Here is a 17,771-nt window from a genome sequence, read left to right on the forward strand (position 1 = left end):
CCTTTGTGAAATGCTTCAGCTGACTGATGAGATTTACTATAAGAGTAAGGTGTATATACTGTATGTTCCTCTCTTGTCTTGTTTATTTTTTGGCAAGTGTCTTATTGTTCTTTATTTTACCTTTATGTAGGTAATGGGTTTGGGTGGATTCATTTTCAATAAAGCACATGGCTGTTTGTTTCTGAAAAGAAAGTCTTGCTAATACGTTTAACATTCGTTCGATTCATGATATGCGCCATATATGTTTGGAAGAACACACAAAGCAAACTATTATAATTATTAATATAGCCTACTGTAAATCTAAATCTTTTTTAAAAAAATGTTTATTCAATGCCATGAGAACGAGAGGTATTACATACTCATAGAATCAGGGTATCACATTAACATTAGCTGCCAGGAAATTTAAATAAATAAAAAATTACATAAAGTCCAGAGCTTTTAAAGCATTTATGTTACGTTTTTTTTTAGTTTTTTTTAAACGTTTTTTTCTCATTTTGTTTTTGTTTTTTGCTTGTTCCAAGATGTTAACATATAATTTAAAGTAATTTACAAAATGTGTAAAGCTTCGTTTACATTGAGGCCACTTCTTTTTCTGAAAATCTAAATCGAAACGGAAAGTCGCATAGTATTGTCGTAGAGGTGATGTAATCATTTGTCGTCGGAAGAACGCTCACTGCTTGTGCTGATGCAAGACAGTGGATGGATAAGCGCAGTCGCGTTAACAGTGTGATCAATATTTAACAGGACGAGACATTGATATTTAATTCAGTCATCATGTCAGAAGACGAGGTACTGTGCTAATTGTATATTTTCTTGATATTGTTTCTTGATCTTGACACAGTTGAGTAGAAATATTCAATCCTGTTATAACTTTGGAATAGATGATAGTGCGGTTGCAGTGTTGCCCATAACGTAACATTACTCTGTACTTGGCAGTATTTTTTTTATTGCATTACGTATTAATTCTAGTTGTATACATTGCTAAAACTAACAAAGAACAAGAAATATTGCTTGAGCAGTAAAACATAGCCTTCTTTTAGTGCAGCGAGGCATACTTAAGCAAATTAACCTGGTGCGTGGTGCCTTATGTGTTCAAAGATTTTATTCGACCCCACCACAACAAAGAAGAAAAAGAAGAAGAAGAAGCCCTTCATGCTCGACGAAGATGTAGATGGATTTGGAGAGGAGGCCCAGCAGATTGAACAGAGAGAAGTTGAACCTGAAGCAGGAGAGGAGCGAGAAATGGACCCTGAAGATGATGACGTCAAGACAAGGGGTGAGAAGATGCAAGTAATTAACATCAGTGCTCAATTTATTCCTTAGTTGAAACCATTACGTTTTTTTGCTTTCTTACCGTGGCGCTGGATTTCTTGTTGTATCTAAACCAGAACCTTAAATTAAAATTTCATGTGTAAAGGAGTTTGTATAAAATGTGCAATTTGAGATTGGACCTTTACCACAGTGTTCTCCAACTATCTTCACAGAACCTTCGGATGATTTAGATGATCTGAACTTCGTTAATCAGAAAAAGAAGAAAAAGAAACCAAAGAAGGTGTTTGAAAACGATGTTGATGAAGGCATGAAGGTTAGCAGTTGTTTATAAGGATATTGCCAGGGAATTGTTATATGATTCATTCTGTTGCAATACACAAAATGTTTTTACTCTGACCAGTCACCTGACATGGATGCATAATTAACTCTTTAAAGTGTCTTTAGGTATTATGTACTGACACTTAAATAATTTGACCATTTACATCATTTAAAAAAAAATAATGTCCCCTTTAATCAAACATTTTCCTTGTTTATGTCACTTGAACATGAGTCACAATAGTTGACAAGAAGACAATAGCTTCTTCTGTTTTATTGTCGACTTTAACTTAGCTTTTTTTATTTTTTTTTTAAATTGGACCTCATATTAAGTGTCTGTACTCTGTACTAATGTTTAATATTAATTATTTGATACACTTAACACTTGAATGGATCCCTGTGTTATCATTTCTCATAATTTACCTAGGATTAACAAATTAAAAAATGTCACATATTTTGTCACTATATGAAAATGTTCAAAAGTGTTCAAACGTTGAATTATAGCCTACTGTTTATTTAGCGCTGTAATGAAGTTTGTTTGTATGGGAAGGAGGAGGCGGGAACCAGCGAACATTCAAAATACTTGAATCAAATAAATTAACAAAGTGAAAGTAACCCCTCATGGGCGACTGCCCGCACACACATAATAAAACCTAAACAAAACCATTACATAAACCCCAAGCCTGGGGTCTGTTCTTCGTACTTCACTTAATACATCTGAGATGATTTGACAGATTCCAGATCTTCTAATCGTGATAACTGATCTCAGGCTAATTTGATTCTTCAAACGAATTTGCAGATTGGATTAAAATATCTGGTTTAAGTTATCTAAGATTACTCGGTATTCCTGCATTCACTGAAGAGGGCAGATGCATTGATACTCGAAACCACGATCAGCAATGCAGTCATTGGCTGTCGTCAAGACAACGTAATGACATCATATAATTAAAAAGGCCACCTGACAAAAAAAGAAAAAACATGATTTCTGCACCTTTATAAGGCAACAACCAAATAACCAAACCAATAATAAAAAAGTTATAATAGATCAATTATATTTCTTAACATGATTCCCAATTATTTATATTCCCGGTTTTATAGTATTTTTACACCCTTTACATTTTTATTTCAATGTTGTAATTAGCAATTCATAAAAATGTTTTAATCAATTTGAAGTAAAACTATTACGTAGAAACAGATTAATTAAAGTTTCTCAAGGGTCAAGATCAAGTTATCTGCATCTTTGTGCTGCATTAATCCACTCCCATAATATGAGCACGGCTCAGAGTAACTGCATGTGTGTAAGACTCCAATAAAATTATAAAGACATTATTCCTGGGACATATTTTAAGTATCACCTCAAGATGCAATCTAATCCGGTTTACATTAAATAAGATGCTCCCGAGCAGGTTTAAGTTTACGGACCTGTTGCTATCACATCAAGTCCAGGATGAGCATCGAAGAACCAAACAATCTGAGATTATGTCAAATCATCAACAATCAAATCCAGCTAACTAAATTAGCAACGTATGAAGAACGGAGTGACGCTCATCCTTATATGCCTCCGAGCTACCTCATGAAAGGGCACGAGACTGGCGTGGCTCGCAGGTGACGGAGTACTGAGTACATGCTTGGCACCGCAATGCAGAGTTAACACTGCAAAAACCTTGTAAACCGTAAGCAGGGTTTACAAGGTATCTAAAAGCAGCAGGGTTTAGAACAATGATAACCCTGGGTTAAGTGCAGTGTGAAAAGTCCTATTGTGTGCATTGTTTTTTTAACTAAATTATTGAAACATATTTTCCAAAAGAACCAGTTTGCAGAAAAATAATTGGATTTCTCATAACTAATGTGATGCCCATTAAGCATATTCTTGTATTTGATAGTTCTTTTAACTTCGTTGACTTTGAACTTTGTTGTTTGTTTGTTTTTGTTTTTTTGGGGTTTTTTTGTGACCAGGAGCTGAAAATTGAAGGAGACCAGCAGGAAATAATGGAGGAAGATGATTTGGACTTGTTGCTTCCAGCTAAAAAAAAGAAAGCAAAAAAAGTGGAATTTGTCGAGGAAAGAGACACTCTGGAAAAAGATGATGGTATGAACATATACTTCATTTAATTAGAATGTGCTGATTAATTAATTTGTGATGAAATAAGGACATTTTATTCTAAATTCTAATCAGCCTCACTCTATATAGGAATTAGTCAGGCTACTCTTAATAGGCTACAATTGCTATGCAATACAGCTGCTAGGCTCCTGACTGGTGACAAGAAACATGAACATATCACACCTACCCTAATTTCATTACCCTGGTTGCTGGTCTGCTACAGAATTGATTTTAAAATTCTTTTTAAAATTCCCTCTTAAGGGTTTTAATGCACTACTTGATATACTAAATGATGTATTTTAATCTTTGAGTTTATGACAGTTATTAGCTCTGATTAAGTATTTAAATGTCTGAATTCTTCGCTTACATTTTACTACAGTCATTGAGGATGATAAAAGCACAGAAGGGATCACATTCAGTTCACAATCGGGCCCAGCATGGGCAGGTTCAGAGAGAGATTACAGTTATGATGAGGTATGATGATGATTCATATGAGTACTTTCTCTCTTCTATCTCACACATCACTCTACCGTGCCTGTGACATAATTCTCCTTTAATTTATTACATTATTTACTTGTCTGTCTTTACAGTTGTTGAGCCGGGTGTTTAACATCATGAGGGAGAAAAACCCTGATATGGTTGCAGGGGAAAAGAGGAAGTTTGTGATGAAGCCACCTCAGGTGGTCCGAGTTGGGACCAAGAAAACATCTTTTGTAAACTTCACTGACATCTGCAAACTGTGAGTGCAAACATTTAGCATGTTTACTGGTTCCTGAGAAAACTAGGAATGAGTCAGTCACATTATGGTATTTTGTCCTACCTTTTCATTTGTTAAAAAATACATTGTGTTTATCAAGAAATACACACTAACAATGACTTAAATCAGGTTTTTTAGTTTTATTGCATTTTTTTTTTTTTCATTTAAATTTCTGAAGATTGAATTTAAAGGGACTTGTCAGGGACTTGATACAACTGTTCTAATATCATAATAAAATAAATCCTCATTCAAATTATCAAATTAATATTTGAAAAACGCTAGTGGACTAAAATGCAAAAAAAGGGGAAAAAAGAGAAAAAGTCCTGAAAATTTCTCAATGTCCTGAAATTTTAAAAAATATATGCATATATTATAAATATAATTCATAATGTTTGTAAAAAAACAAATTCATATAATATTTGTATTGCGTGTTTACTTTTTTAATTTCCAGGTTGCATCGACAGCCCAAACATCTTTTGGCATTCCTTTTAGCTGAGTTAGGAACGAGGTGAGTTTTTAATTACTTTTGACAAATTATGTCAGATGTGAAAAGGTGATTTCTCCATTAACTAAAGAGATGTCTTATTATTTCTAGTGGCTCCATAGATGGAAATAACCAGCTTGTAATCAAAGGACGCTTTCAACAGAAACAAATAGAGAATGTCCTGAGAAGATATATAAGTAAGTAGAATATAATTAATGTATGAATATGTAGCTTCTGTTGGTTGGACAATGAAATTTAAACACATGACTTTAGACCACAATTTATTTATTTATTTTATTTATTTAGTTTTTTTGGTCAACAAGCAAAATTCCAGTTGCAATCAACAATAATGTATTAGTATGCCTTTTGTGGCCAATACAGCATCAATTAGTCTTGGGAATGACACATACAAGTCCTGCACAGTGGCCAGAGGGATTTTGAGCCATTCTACTTCCAGAACAGTGATCCGGTCACTATGTGATGCTGGTGGAGAAAAAAGTTTACTGCCTTGCTCCTCTAAAATACCCTAAAGTGGCTCAAAAATATTTAGATCTATTTACAGTGCAGGCCATGGGAGATGTTCAACTTCACCTTCCCTTTTCATCAACCCATTCTGTCACAAGTCTTAAAGGGGGGGTGAAATGCTGTTTCATGCATACTGATCTTTTTACACTGTTAAAGACTTGGAATCCCATACTAAACATAGACAAAGTTTCAAAAGTTAAGGTGGACGTTTGATGGGAGTATTTCTTTGTCAAAAATACTACTTCCGGTTAGTCATAAGTTTCGGCAAGTTTTTTGAGATCATGCGTCCCCATTGACGTTAGTGGGGGCGGAATTTCCTTGTATGGGCCTTACGGACAATTCTACCGGAAGCGCGTGAGAGAGAGCGAGGGAGAGAGCGAAAGCAACAGCCTACGCCCATCAAAGCGGGGCTTGTAGGATGCTGGACAGGTGACAATTACACATAGCACATAACAATGTCACCAAAAAAGTGGGTTTTTGGTTGCCAGACCAAGACAGTCCTGCACAGATTCGCCAAAAACCCCGCGTTAAGGCAACAGTGGATGTAATTTGCTTTTCCGGATCAGCAACTGAGTTGCGCGAATGTTTATATCTGTTCGCTGCATTTCGGTGCCGACTGTTTCATAAACAAGGCCCAGCTCGACGCCGAATTTTCCCAATCGCCTAATGCTGAAGGATGGAGCAGTCCCAACGTTAGAAGGGTGAGTGAGACTGCTTTTAGTCCGCTTACTGTCTACACAAACCACGCGTAAACACACAAACACACGTGCACAACTGCACTTCCCACATGTACACCTTCAAAGACAAAAATACGACGATATAATTCAAGTATAAATATGTAAATAACACAAGCCGCTAAGCATATTATATAGTTAGTGTATAACTTGTAACTTACCACATACAGACGTCCTGCTCTAGTCGTTTTTTCTGCTGCTCCTGTTCAACTGCAGCCTCTGGGTCTGATTCCGGATCATAGATGTATGGCTGTATCTGATTAAAAGCCATATTTTTATTTTGAATAAAGTTTTTTTCCGCTGTTAGGGATGACGCTCGACTCAACACACAGCGCGCTGCTGCACACGTCATTATTTAGCTCCGCTCACACGACACGCCCCCACCCGCTCGGCTTTTTTCGGAAAGACTCGGAACAGCGCATCTTTCTTATATAATTATTAAAAAAATAAAAACTTTTCGGAGATATGCAGGATGCAATGCTACTCTATAGGTACTCAAGATTGACATGACACTGACTGAAACTGAGTGTTTCACCCCCCCTTTAATGTGTATTTGTGTATTATCATGCCGATACTTTTTTGTGTATTATCATGCTGATACCATGTGCAGCCATTAGGTGCGCATGGTCCTTCAGAATAGTTCAGTATTCCTTTGCAAACACAGTAGGGAATTTAGCCCAAACCATCACTGATCCATCCTGTGCTTTACCCTGAGCACGCAACAGTCCAGGTGGCTCTTTGAGCCAGTGAAGTCAACGTTATTTATATAGTGCTTTTGCAATGCCGATTGTTTCAAAGCAGCTTCACGGTGTTAAATAGGAAAGTATTGCAACAAAATTTGATTTGGCTGTACAGTCGTTTCAATTTTAATTTATCATATGACGACAATAAATAGTTGATACAGTTAATTTAATAATTCATTTTATTTGGATACTTAGATCGAAATTTTAGTGTCCCCAACTGAGCAAGCCAAGCCAAAAGCGACAGCGACAAGGAACCAAAACTCCATCAGGGCATGATGGTGAAAATAAACCTTGGGAGAAACCAGGCTCAGTTGGGGGGCCAGTTTGCCTCTGGCCTCTGGCCTACCTCGAACTTTTGAATATTCCGATCTAATATGATTCTGTAAGGCCTGTAATGTTGCTAGAATATTAATCATACACCACAAGAGACAGGTTTATTGAGGAAATACAGTGCCTAGCAAATGTACCCAATTAACTCTTCCACATTTTTAACATGTTAAAACTAGGGATGCACCGATACCATTTTTTCAGAACCGATCCAATCCGATATAAAAAAATTGGTTGATACCAATGCAGTTTTGTTTAAAAATTCTATGTAGAATTTCTATACCTCAATGTGTTGAACTGATAATCGCTCTTTTGTGAGTTAAACACAACTTCATTATAAAGGAAAAACAACACACAAACACACAAAAAATATATATCTATAACAAAAATACTACTATAAACTAGATGGTGAATAAGTTCAATTGGTGCGTAATTCAGCAGCTAAAGTTACAAAATCACGAGTGCACAATAATTGTATAAAATCTAAACATTTAGTGAAAAACAAGTAAACATACAGGTCCTTCTCAAAAAATTAGCATATTGTGATAAAGTTAATTATTTTCCATAAATGTAATGATAAAAATTAAACTTTCATATATTTTAGATTAATTGCACACCAACTGAAATATTTCAGGTCTTTTTTTGTTTTAATACTGATGATTTTGGCATACAGCTCATGAAAACATGAAAATCTCAAAAAATTAGCATATCATGAAAAGGTTCTCTAAACGAGCTATTAGCCTAATCATCTGAATCAGCTAATTAACTCTAAACACCTGCAAAAGATTCCTGAGGCTTTTAAAAACTCCCAGCCTGGTTCATTACTCACATCCGCAATCATGGGTAAGACTGCCGACCTGACTGCTGTCCAGAAGGCCATCAATGACACCCTCAAGCGAGAGGGTAAGACACAGAAAGAAATTTCTCAACGAAATAGGCTTTTCCCAGAGTGCTGTATCAAGGCACCTCAGTGGGAAGTCTGTGGGAAGGAAAAAGTGAACACTATTAAGGAACACTATATCGAGCCCAACCTTTAGTTTAGACGGATAATGTTTTAATTTGTGTTAGTGAGGCCAGCAGTGGGCGTTCACCCTGTGGTCTGAGTGGGTCCTAACACCCCAGTATAGTGATGGGGACACTATATTGTCAAAGAGCACCGTCCATCAGATGAGATGTTAAACCGAGGTCCTGACTCTCTGTGGTCATTAAAAATCCCATGGCACTTCTCGTAAAAGAGTAGGGGTGTAACCCTGGTGTCCTGGCCAAATTCCCCCTATTGGCCCTACCAATCATGGCCTCCTAATAATCCCCATCCACTGAATTGGCTCTATCACCCTCTCTCCTCTCCACCAATCGCTGGTGTGTAGTGAGCACACTGGCGGCGTTGTACTGTGGCTACCGTCGCATCATCCATGAGTAGAGACCTATTTTGAGTGCAAAGCACTTTGGGTGTACAGTAGTATATATGAAAGCACTATATAAATGCCTCATTCATTCATTCATTCATTCATTCTCATTTGCTCTATACTCGCGTTTTCCTCTATTAACTCCAGTCACGCAGCAGCTCTTCTGCCCCTCAGCCCCGGCTGAGGGGCATGTTCCGGCAGGAAAGTGACGTCCATGCATACCCTATATAAGCGTGTATGCGCATCAGTCAGCAGTCAGCGTGCAGCAGTCTGTCTGCATTGAGAAATTCAAAGCACAAAAGGAAGATATATCGATGCGTAGTATACAATATTTTATTAAGCTGTTTCTTTTAACAGTTTAACATTTCAGTTACTGTATGTGAAGAACAATACAATATCTAGTCCAGTGCTGTGATCTAACAGACACCCGGTAGAAAGTAGCACGATTTACAGCAATAAACAGCAGCAAGATAAAGTCATTTTATGAGAAACCATAGACCGTTATCAATAGATCAAGCATAATACCAGGAACAATGAATCAACTTGGAGAGTTTCATCTGATGGAGCCAAATACAGGGCAATCTTAGATGAAAGCCTGTTAGAGTCTTCGAAGAACTTGAGACTGGGGCAGAGGTTCACCTTCCAGCAGGACAACGACACTGAATGGTTTAGAACAAAGCATATTCATGTCTTGGAATGGCCTATTCAAAGTTCAGACCTAAATCCAATTGAGAATCTGTGGCGAGACTTGAAAATTTCTTTTCACAGATACTCCATTCAATCCGAATGAGCCTGAGTTATTTTGAAAAGAAGAATGGGCAAAAATTTCACTCTTTAGATATGTAAAACTGATAGAGACATACCCCAAAAGACTTGCAGCAAAAGGTGGTTCTACAAAGTATTGATTTATGGGGGCTGAATACAAATGACTTTTTTTCAGATATTTTTCAGATATCTTTCAGATATCCACACTTTTTAGATATTAATTTGGAAAAATGTTTGGACACCATTTATCATTTTCCTTCCACTTCACAATTATGTTCCACCAATTAAATAATTTTGTTTGTGGTTGTAACGTGTCAAAATGTGGATAAGTTCAGTGGGTATGAATAATTTTGCAAGGCACTGTATATGAATATTTGAAGGATCAGAGTCATCGCGCCGGAGACGGGTTTATTTAGGTTGATGCGTCGAGTGAACAATTATTAAATATGAATATGACATGTCTGTGAGGCAAATTCAGAGGAGACACTAATTGACATGGTCTCTGCAGACACTAGAGGGAGGCACTGGTTATGTCTGGGCGCAGATCCAACATCTGATCTGGATCCGGCTGACTGCAGTAAACCTCAGTTTAAACAGAGAGACTAACATTAGCGTAGATGCCATTCTTTTTATGATGTAATGAGTACATCAGGTGTTATGGGAAGTGTTCTCGTTTCAGCTGACCTAGTTAATGCAGCCTAGTACCTAGTGAATCAGTCAATTGATTTTAATAGAAGTTAAAAATGTTTAATGTGTATGAATGCAAGAGTAAACAGATGTGTTTTAGTCTAGATTTAAACTGACAGACGTCTGCTTCTTGAACAATGTGAGGAAGACTGTTCCAGAGTTTAGGTGCTAAATAGGAAAAGGATTGACCGTCTGCAGTTGATTTTGATATTCTAGGTATTATCAACTGGCCAGAATTTTGAGACCGCAATAGACGTGATGGAGTATAATGTGTTAAGAGCTCACTTAAGTACTGCAGAGCTAAACTATTTAATGCTTTATAAGTATGATTTTAAAATGTTTGCAATGCTTAATAGGGAGCCAGTACAGCGTTATCAGAACTGGGCTAATATGATCATAGTTCCTGGTTCTATTAGGGCTGGGCGATATGGCAAAAAAAAAAAAAAATCGATTTTAATCGACCCCCAACCCCCCCACCCACTTAAAATCAATCTGCAGATGACAAAGAAATTGTTCAAAACAAGTGGAAAACTTTCAGCATGTGAATAAACCCAGACTATTCCACAGTATAAATGGGCACCATATATTTTGCAATGTACAGTGTACATATCAAAAGTTTATTCATTGATATGCAGATGAAATTATCTTTTATTAACAACAGTAATGTGCAAAAAAAGTATAGGGAAATTTTTTATGTTATGCTCTTATTAAATATAGATTACCATTGTTCTTCAATAGTCTCACACTGAACTGACTGACAGCTTCAGTGATTATTAAAGGAGCTCTTTACTTTTTTCTGTGTAAGTTAGTCACAATCTGAAGAAAAGTTTAGTTTTTCATGAGACTTTGCGACTACGCACTTTTCTCCATATATTAGGGAATGGAAATAGCTAATAAATCAATAAGTGCTCTTCGGCTGATTATAGTGGTGGGCATTTCATATCTTTTTTTTTTTTAATAAAAGTGTTTGTTTGCCACAAAATGGATTACATATAACATTTTTTTAAAAAACAGTCGACTATTTCTTCCACAAGACCCCTTTAAACTTGTAGTTTTACAAACCATAACATTAAAAATAACATTAAAATGGGATATTTAGACCTTTGAAGTGCTGGAAATAAGTGTGAAGCTCTTAAAACCCCTTGGAAAGGGCTTGAATTTCAATCTCAAAAGGATATACGAATCCTGAGATAAATAATGACAACAACAACATTAAAGGGGTACTTCAGCACTGGAAAGATGAATCTGTATTTAAACTGGGTCATTAATGTAGTAGAAATGTGAAATTATTTTTGATTTTGGTGCCTTCTAGACTGAGAAAAGACAGAAAATGTATTTTTGTCTCATGGGGATGAAAGACTACAATTCCCAGAATGCTCCTCTGCCCTGTGAGGCCATTCCCAAAGCCACCACAACTGGATTACTGTGACTTGATTTAGAGAACAGACACTACAATTAAATACTGAACGTGTCTGTTCAATATAACGATCGAGTTGCCGTGTGAGTCTCACAGCACTAACGCTGCAGAAGTCAGATTACATTTAATGTCATAAATGAGCTGATGAGCTCTCGTGATGTGAGCTGAGGTAATCACGACCACATTCAGGGCATACATTCACAACGCGTGTTCATTCTGGCACATTTTCAGTTCATGCCTTTGGAAGCTTAGCTTTCATAGAAATTAATTTGAGAAGTTCAAACACTTACATTGCTCACCCGATCCGTTTAAATGAATGCCTGCAGCTGCGAGCTGTGCTGTGAATGTGATCTCCCATCCCCGGGTTGAAAACATGTGGAAACGGCTCCCTCTGCTGGCTGTAGTCTTTAGCCTCTGGCCAAAAATTCCAAAGATGACGCAAATATCGTCAATTTGCGTCACGGGAGGAATTTTTCCAGAAATAAAATGCAGTCATTTGATTATACTCCAGGGTTTCTACTGATACAAAGCCATATGTTAATTGCTGAAGTAACCCTTTAAATCCATGTGGTTTTACTACAGTAAATCATGGTGACTGTTGGTGATTTGTGACTGAAACCCCTGACCTTCACTCAAGTTGTCTCCAAGTCAGATCTGTTTGATCTGATATCTGTGGTTCATAACGGAGAATACTGCGCCGAACGCTGTTTATCAGTGTCCGTTATGAGATCGGCTCGTGTATGAGCTCACGCTGCTTTCGTTGTCCGCGCAGCTCAAATGATTAGTGCGGTTCCGTTCAGACTTCAAAAACACTTTGCAGCGGGGTATTGTTAATTGTTCTGTGAAAAACTGAACAAATTAAGAATGACACTGTATGTTGTTAGACACTATCCTTGTTGTTTTTGTGTGTCTCTGTGGCAAATGCGTGGGGGAGGGCTGAGCCATTATGGGAGCCCAGAGGGGAGCGTCGGCGGATTTTAAAGAGAGAACCCATTTTCATTCACAAAAATCCACGTAAACTACACACTCGAATGAATCGATTAAAATCGATTTATTGCCCAGCCCTAGTTTCTAGTAAGAACTCGAGCTGCTGCGTTTCGGACCAGCTGCAGTTTATTTATTAAGCGAGCAGGGCAACCACCCAGTAGAGCATTACAGTAATCTAGCCTTGAGCTCATGAATGCATAAACTAACTTTTTAGTATTTTGCATTGAAAGCATGTGCCGTAATTTATTTAGATATACTTTTCTGAATTAAGCTGCAGGAAATTACTATTCATCCATTTATTTAAAAAATCAGCTATGCATTCAGTTAATCTTGTGAATTAGTAAGATTCATCAGGGCATGAAGAAATATAGAGCTAAGTTTCGACAGCATAACATAGCATAAACAGGGTAAAAAGCAACGGTCCTAGCACCGAGCCTTGCATACTGAACTTGTGATCGGTGTGACCTTTTCATTTACTGCTACAAACTGATAATGGTTATATAAGTGTGTAAAACTATGCCAATGCAATTCCACTAATGCCAACATAATTTTCGAGTCCATTCAAAAGAATGTTGTGGTCGATAGTATCGAATGCATCGTTAAGATCGAGTAACACTAATAAAGAGATACAACCATGATCAGATGATAAGAGTAAATCATTTGTAACTCTGATGAGAGCAGTCTCAGTACTACAGTCTAAATCCTGACTAGAAATCCTCACAGTTACCATTTCTTTCTTAAAAGAAACATAATTGTGAAGACACTGCCTTTTCAAGTACTTTTGACAGAAACTGTAGATTTGAGATTGGCCTGTAATTGACTAATTCTGTAGGATCGAGTTTTTTTTTTTTTAAATAAGTGGATTAATTATAACTAATTTAAAAGTTGTAGGTACATATCCTGATGTCAAGGATGAATCAGTGATATTGAGAAGAGGATTTGTGACCTCTGGAAGCATCTCTTTTAATAGCCTAGCGGTATAGGGTCAAGCATACATGTAGTTGATTTTTATGATTTAGCAAGTTTAGCTAATTCTTCCTGTCCTATAGCAGTAAATGAGTGTAATTTCTGGAGAGAGAGAGTGAGCTCTGTGCATGTTTCAGCTCTTTCGGATAATTCAGTGAGAAATGAATAGAAATTACATTCTGTTTGATGTGATGATGATCAATATTTCTACAAATTTGAGCACTTTTGAACTAAGAGCTGAACTGAAAGCTGTGTGGACACAACTTAACCGCTGCAGACGAGAGAGAATTAATTTGTGTGTGATAATCCATAAAATATCGCTCATAAAGGATTGATTATTTTGCACTCCTGACATAAATTAAGAAATTAATGTCACTGCAACCCAGTTTTATCATAAACAGTGTTCAAATATCAACGCTGGAGTCTTTAATCTCTCTAATGATACTGATTTTGTTCATATAAAGTATGTGTGATGTTTTAACGAGCAGTGAAATTGTACATCATCTGTTCGCTATGTGAATATATAGTAAAGTGTCATTTATTTCTGTGATCAAAGCTGAATTTATCATCATTACTCCAGTCTTCAGTGTCACTAATCATTCTCATATTAGGATTTGATGCTCAACAAACATTTATGATTATTATCAGTGTTGAAAAGTTTTGCTGCTCATGGTGCTGCTTCATTTTTGTGGAAACCACCATACCATTCAAACATTTGTGGTAAAATGAAAAAAGAGATCAGAGAGATTTTTTGTTGATCAGACATAGGCTACATTAAATTGATCACAAGTGATATTTTTAATACTACCAAAGATAATAATTTATTTACTTTCTATCATCAAAGAATCCTGAAAAATAAAATGTATCATGGTTTCTACAACATTTTATCAGCACAACTGTTTTCAACACAGATGATCATCAAAAATGTTTCTTGATTATGAAATCCTCATATGACAATGATTAGTGAAGGATCATGTGACACTGAAGATTGGAGTAATGATGATAAATTCAGCTTTGATCACAGTAATAAATTACACTTTACTATATTCACATAGAGAAAGGCTGTTTTCATTTGTAATGGTATTTCACAATATTACTGTTGTAACTGTATTTTTGATTAAATAAATGCAGCTTTGGTGAGCAGAAGATAAACATTTAAAAAGCTGCCAGTTAGGACTGCATTATTCATATATACTTTATTGTCAATAAATAGCCTACATTGAGATTGAGATTGCTTGAAAAACACACATAAAGCATATTGTCGCAATCGTCTGATTGTCGCAGTCACGTTCCATCACTCATAACGATTGTTTTCCTTCAGCTGTAGCTCCAGCGTGACAAGTTTCTACGAATCCGCTTTTGGACTTTCTGTGAGGACGCCCTCCTCATATTTAGATACGAACAAAATGACAGGTCATAGATCATTTTTTTGTCTCTGAATTTACACTTGCCCGTGACCCATGGTATTGATTTAAACTAGCTAGAAGAAAAGCTAGCGATGTCAAATTTAACTTGATAGGCAATATTAAACAATATGTGGTGATGAGTAAGTTATATTTAGCAGTATAGACAACAAAGAAAATATATCAAATAGAGATTCAAAAGCAAAGCTGTACAGAGCTACAAACGCTTCAGCAGGCAGAAAGTTACTTTTTTTGGCTACAATCTGGGTTAGTACCCAGACATCCCTTTCAGACAGTTTCTGCATCGACAGTTATACCTGGTGGATGTGGTTTATCCCACATGGTAGTATGCTGACATTATCCTGGATACCATGGTTCTTGATACACCACAAAGACTTGTTGTCCTGGTCACAGATGAGCAGCAGCAAGATGCACACTAAATATGTGTCCTTTTTTTGAACTTTTAATGTCTTACATGTTGTGTGGATTGCAGTTTTTTTAATGTACAGCTGTGCTATTGCTCTGCTAATTTAACCTTCATACTCTCTTACTAGTGGCATGTAAAATTAGTGAAGATTGGCCACCAGGTTGAGCATATATGGACTTTAAAATTCCAGCACTATATTGACCAATATTTCAGTTTTATTGTTAAAGGGTTAGTTCACCCAAAAATGAAAATTATTTCATTCATTACTCCCCCTCATGTTGTTGGACACCTGTAAGACCTTTGTTCATCTTCGGAACACAAATGAAGATATTTTTGTTGAAAGCTGATGGCTGAGAAAGGCTTCAGAGAGGCCTCCTTTGGCATTCTGTACATTCCCACTGACCCACTCACAAGGCCCATAAAAGGCACTAAAGATGTCTTTACAAAGTCCATCTCATTACAGTGGCTGTACAATAATTTTACAATGTGACAAAAATAGTTAGTGCGCACAAAAAAAATCTAAATAACGATTTAATCCACCAAAATATTAACGTGAACTAGACGCATGCGCGAAAATATTATGCAGCTCCGCCGCTCGAATCATAGCGACTACATGACCCGGAAGAGGAGGAGCGCCGCTATCGCATAAGTTCCAGGTGAGTTTATGTCAGAGACCTACACAGAAGACAATAACTTGGCCGATAAAGTCATTATTTTGATTTTTTTGCACACAAAAACTATTCTCGTTGCTTCGGAAAATTATTTTACAGCCAATGTAGTGAGATGGACTTTGTAACGACGTCCTTAGTGCATTTAATGGGTCTTGTGAGTGGGTCAGTGGAAATATACTGAATGCCAATGGAGGCCTTTTTGAAGCCTTTCTCAGCCATCAGCTTTCAACAAAAATATCTTTATTTATGTTCCGAAGATGAACGAAGGTGTTACGGGTTTCTAACGACATGAGGGTGAGTAATTAATGAAATAATTTTCATTTTTGGGTGAACTAACCATTTAAATCCCTATATGTACTGTGCCATTACCTCTCATCAAACACTCCTAGTACATACTTGCTGTTAGCATAATTTAGTTTGGCCATGTTCATATAAACCTAATATCAAATTTTAAACATTTTAAAAGCAGTTCATGTATTCTATTAACCATTAGACTTGATTAATGTAATTGTTTATGCAAGTGAAGCATCTTTCTGTCATTTGCTATTGAGTCAAGACGCATACATATTTCCCCATTACATATTTATACTATAGCTACACAATTACGTTTTTATTTATTTATGTAAATGTCAATGTGACCACCTTTTGAATGTAGTGTGTTTTGTATGATTGGGTTTATATCATTCCACTTTACTCTTGGTTTAAAGGTGAAGAACACAGCATTGTTTTCTGCTAGTACATTTAGTTTAACTAATAGATTTTTGACAAGGCATTTTCTCTGTTTCACAGAGGAATATGTGACTTGTCATACCTGCCGCTCACCGGATACAATTCTGCAGAAGGACACACGTCTCTACTTCCTGCAGTGTGAAACCTGTCACTCGCGTTGCTCTGTAGCCAGTATCAAAACTGGCTTCCAGGCTGTCACCGGCAAAAGAGCCCAGCTTCGAGCCAAAGCCAACTAATATAAACACCCTATTTTGGCCTCTTCCCCAGACTGATGCTCTGCTGACCATTGTCCTTACTGCTCTCCTCTGAAGCGCAGTGGAATGACTCAAGGCTTGGACCTCTTGAGTGAGCTGTAGAAAGTTTTGAGGGTAATTTATATGAATAAACCTGACTCTAAAGCAAGTGTGCTTTAGTGAACAGGCTGCCTCTGATTTTCTTGTTTTGCTTTACCTCCATCCTGCCCCGCATATTTGATAACCAGAGTGTATTTTATTATATATATATATATATATATATATATATATATATATATATATATATATATATATATATATATATATAATATTGGAAAATTAACCACAGCCTTTTATATTGGGACATTTTTGTTTTTTTATCAAAGGAAAACTAGTCTTCCAAATGTCAATGTATGTTTTTATGGGACAGTCGTTGCACAAGTATGCAATAATGTTCAGACTAGATCCAAGGGAGTGTTTGATGATCCAGATATTCAGCAAAAGTGTTACTTTCAATCTTCTCTGGACTCTAGAAAATGAGAACACAGTTCCTATTTAGTTAAACATAATCACAGATTTGTGCTGTTTTCTTTAGTAGAGCATTGGACAGCAAATGATTGGGCATGTTTCGCAGTGCTTACCTGGAAATAAAGGCTTTTTGTTTGCATATATTCGAAATGTGATTTTTATTTTATTTTATTTGAAATAAACATGAACATTTTTTTTTTTTTTGCACTTTTTCCTTCTTATCATTGATGCATTCATGAAAGTTGAGATAACGATCCAGACTGGTTATTGAGAAAAAAACAACATAAAAATAGT

At 36.5% G+C, this 17,771-nt stretch overlaps 1 protein-coding gene across 1 annotated transcript; it reads left to right on the top strand.

The window, feature by feature from the left end:
• The first annotated feature begins 652 nt into the window (after window positions 1–652).
• LOC137038079 (eukaryotic translation initiation factor 2 subunit 2-like) lies at window positions 653–17,219 on the top strand. Its single transcript, XM_067412523.1, has 9 exons — window positions 653–789; window positions 1,099–1,276; window positions 1,485–1,585; window positions 3,544–3,676; window positions 4,068–4,162; window positions 4,279–4,427; window positions 4,897–4,953; window positions 5,041–5,126; window positions 16,777–17,219. The coding sequence occupies exons 1-9, from the start codon at window positions 775–777 to the stop codon at window positions 16,950–16,952; spliced, it is 990 nt and encodes a 329-aa protein (XP_067268624.1). The 5' UTR covers window positions 653–774; the 3' UTR covers window positions 16,953–17,219.
• Window positions 17,220–17,771: the final 552 nt, after the last annotated feature.

Source organism: Pseudorasbora parva, chromosome 13, assembly GCF_024679245.1.
Source record: "Pseudorasbora parva isolate DD20220531a chromosome 13, ASM2467924v1, whole genome shotgun sequence".
NCBI classification, from domain to species: domain Eukaryota; kingdom Metazoa; phylum Chordata; class Actinopteri; order Cypriniformes; family Gobionidae; genus Pseudorasbora; species Pseudorasbora parva.

Coding starts and splice junctions, on each gene's coding strand:
- LOC137038079 (XM_067412523.1), top strand. Junction 4,163..4,278: donor GAGATTACAGTTATGATGAG/GTATGATGATGA, acceptor CTGTCTTTACAG/TTGTTGAGCCGGGTGTTTAA. Junction 5,127..16,776: donor TGTCCTGAGAAGATATATAA/GTAAGTAGAATA, acceptor TCTGTTTCACAG/AGGAATATGTGACTTGTCAT.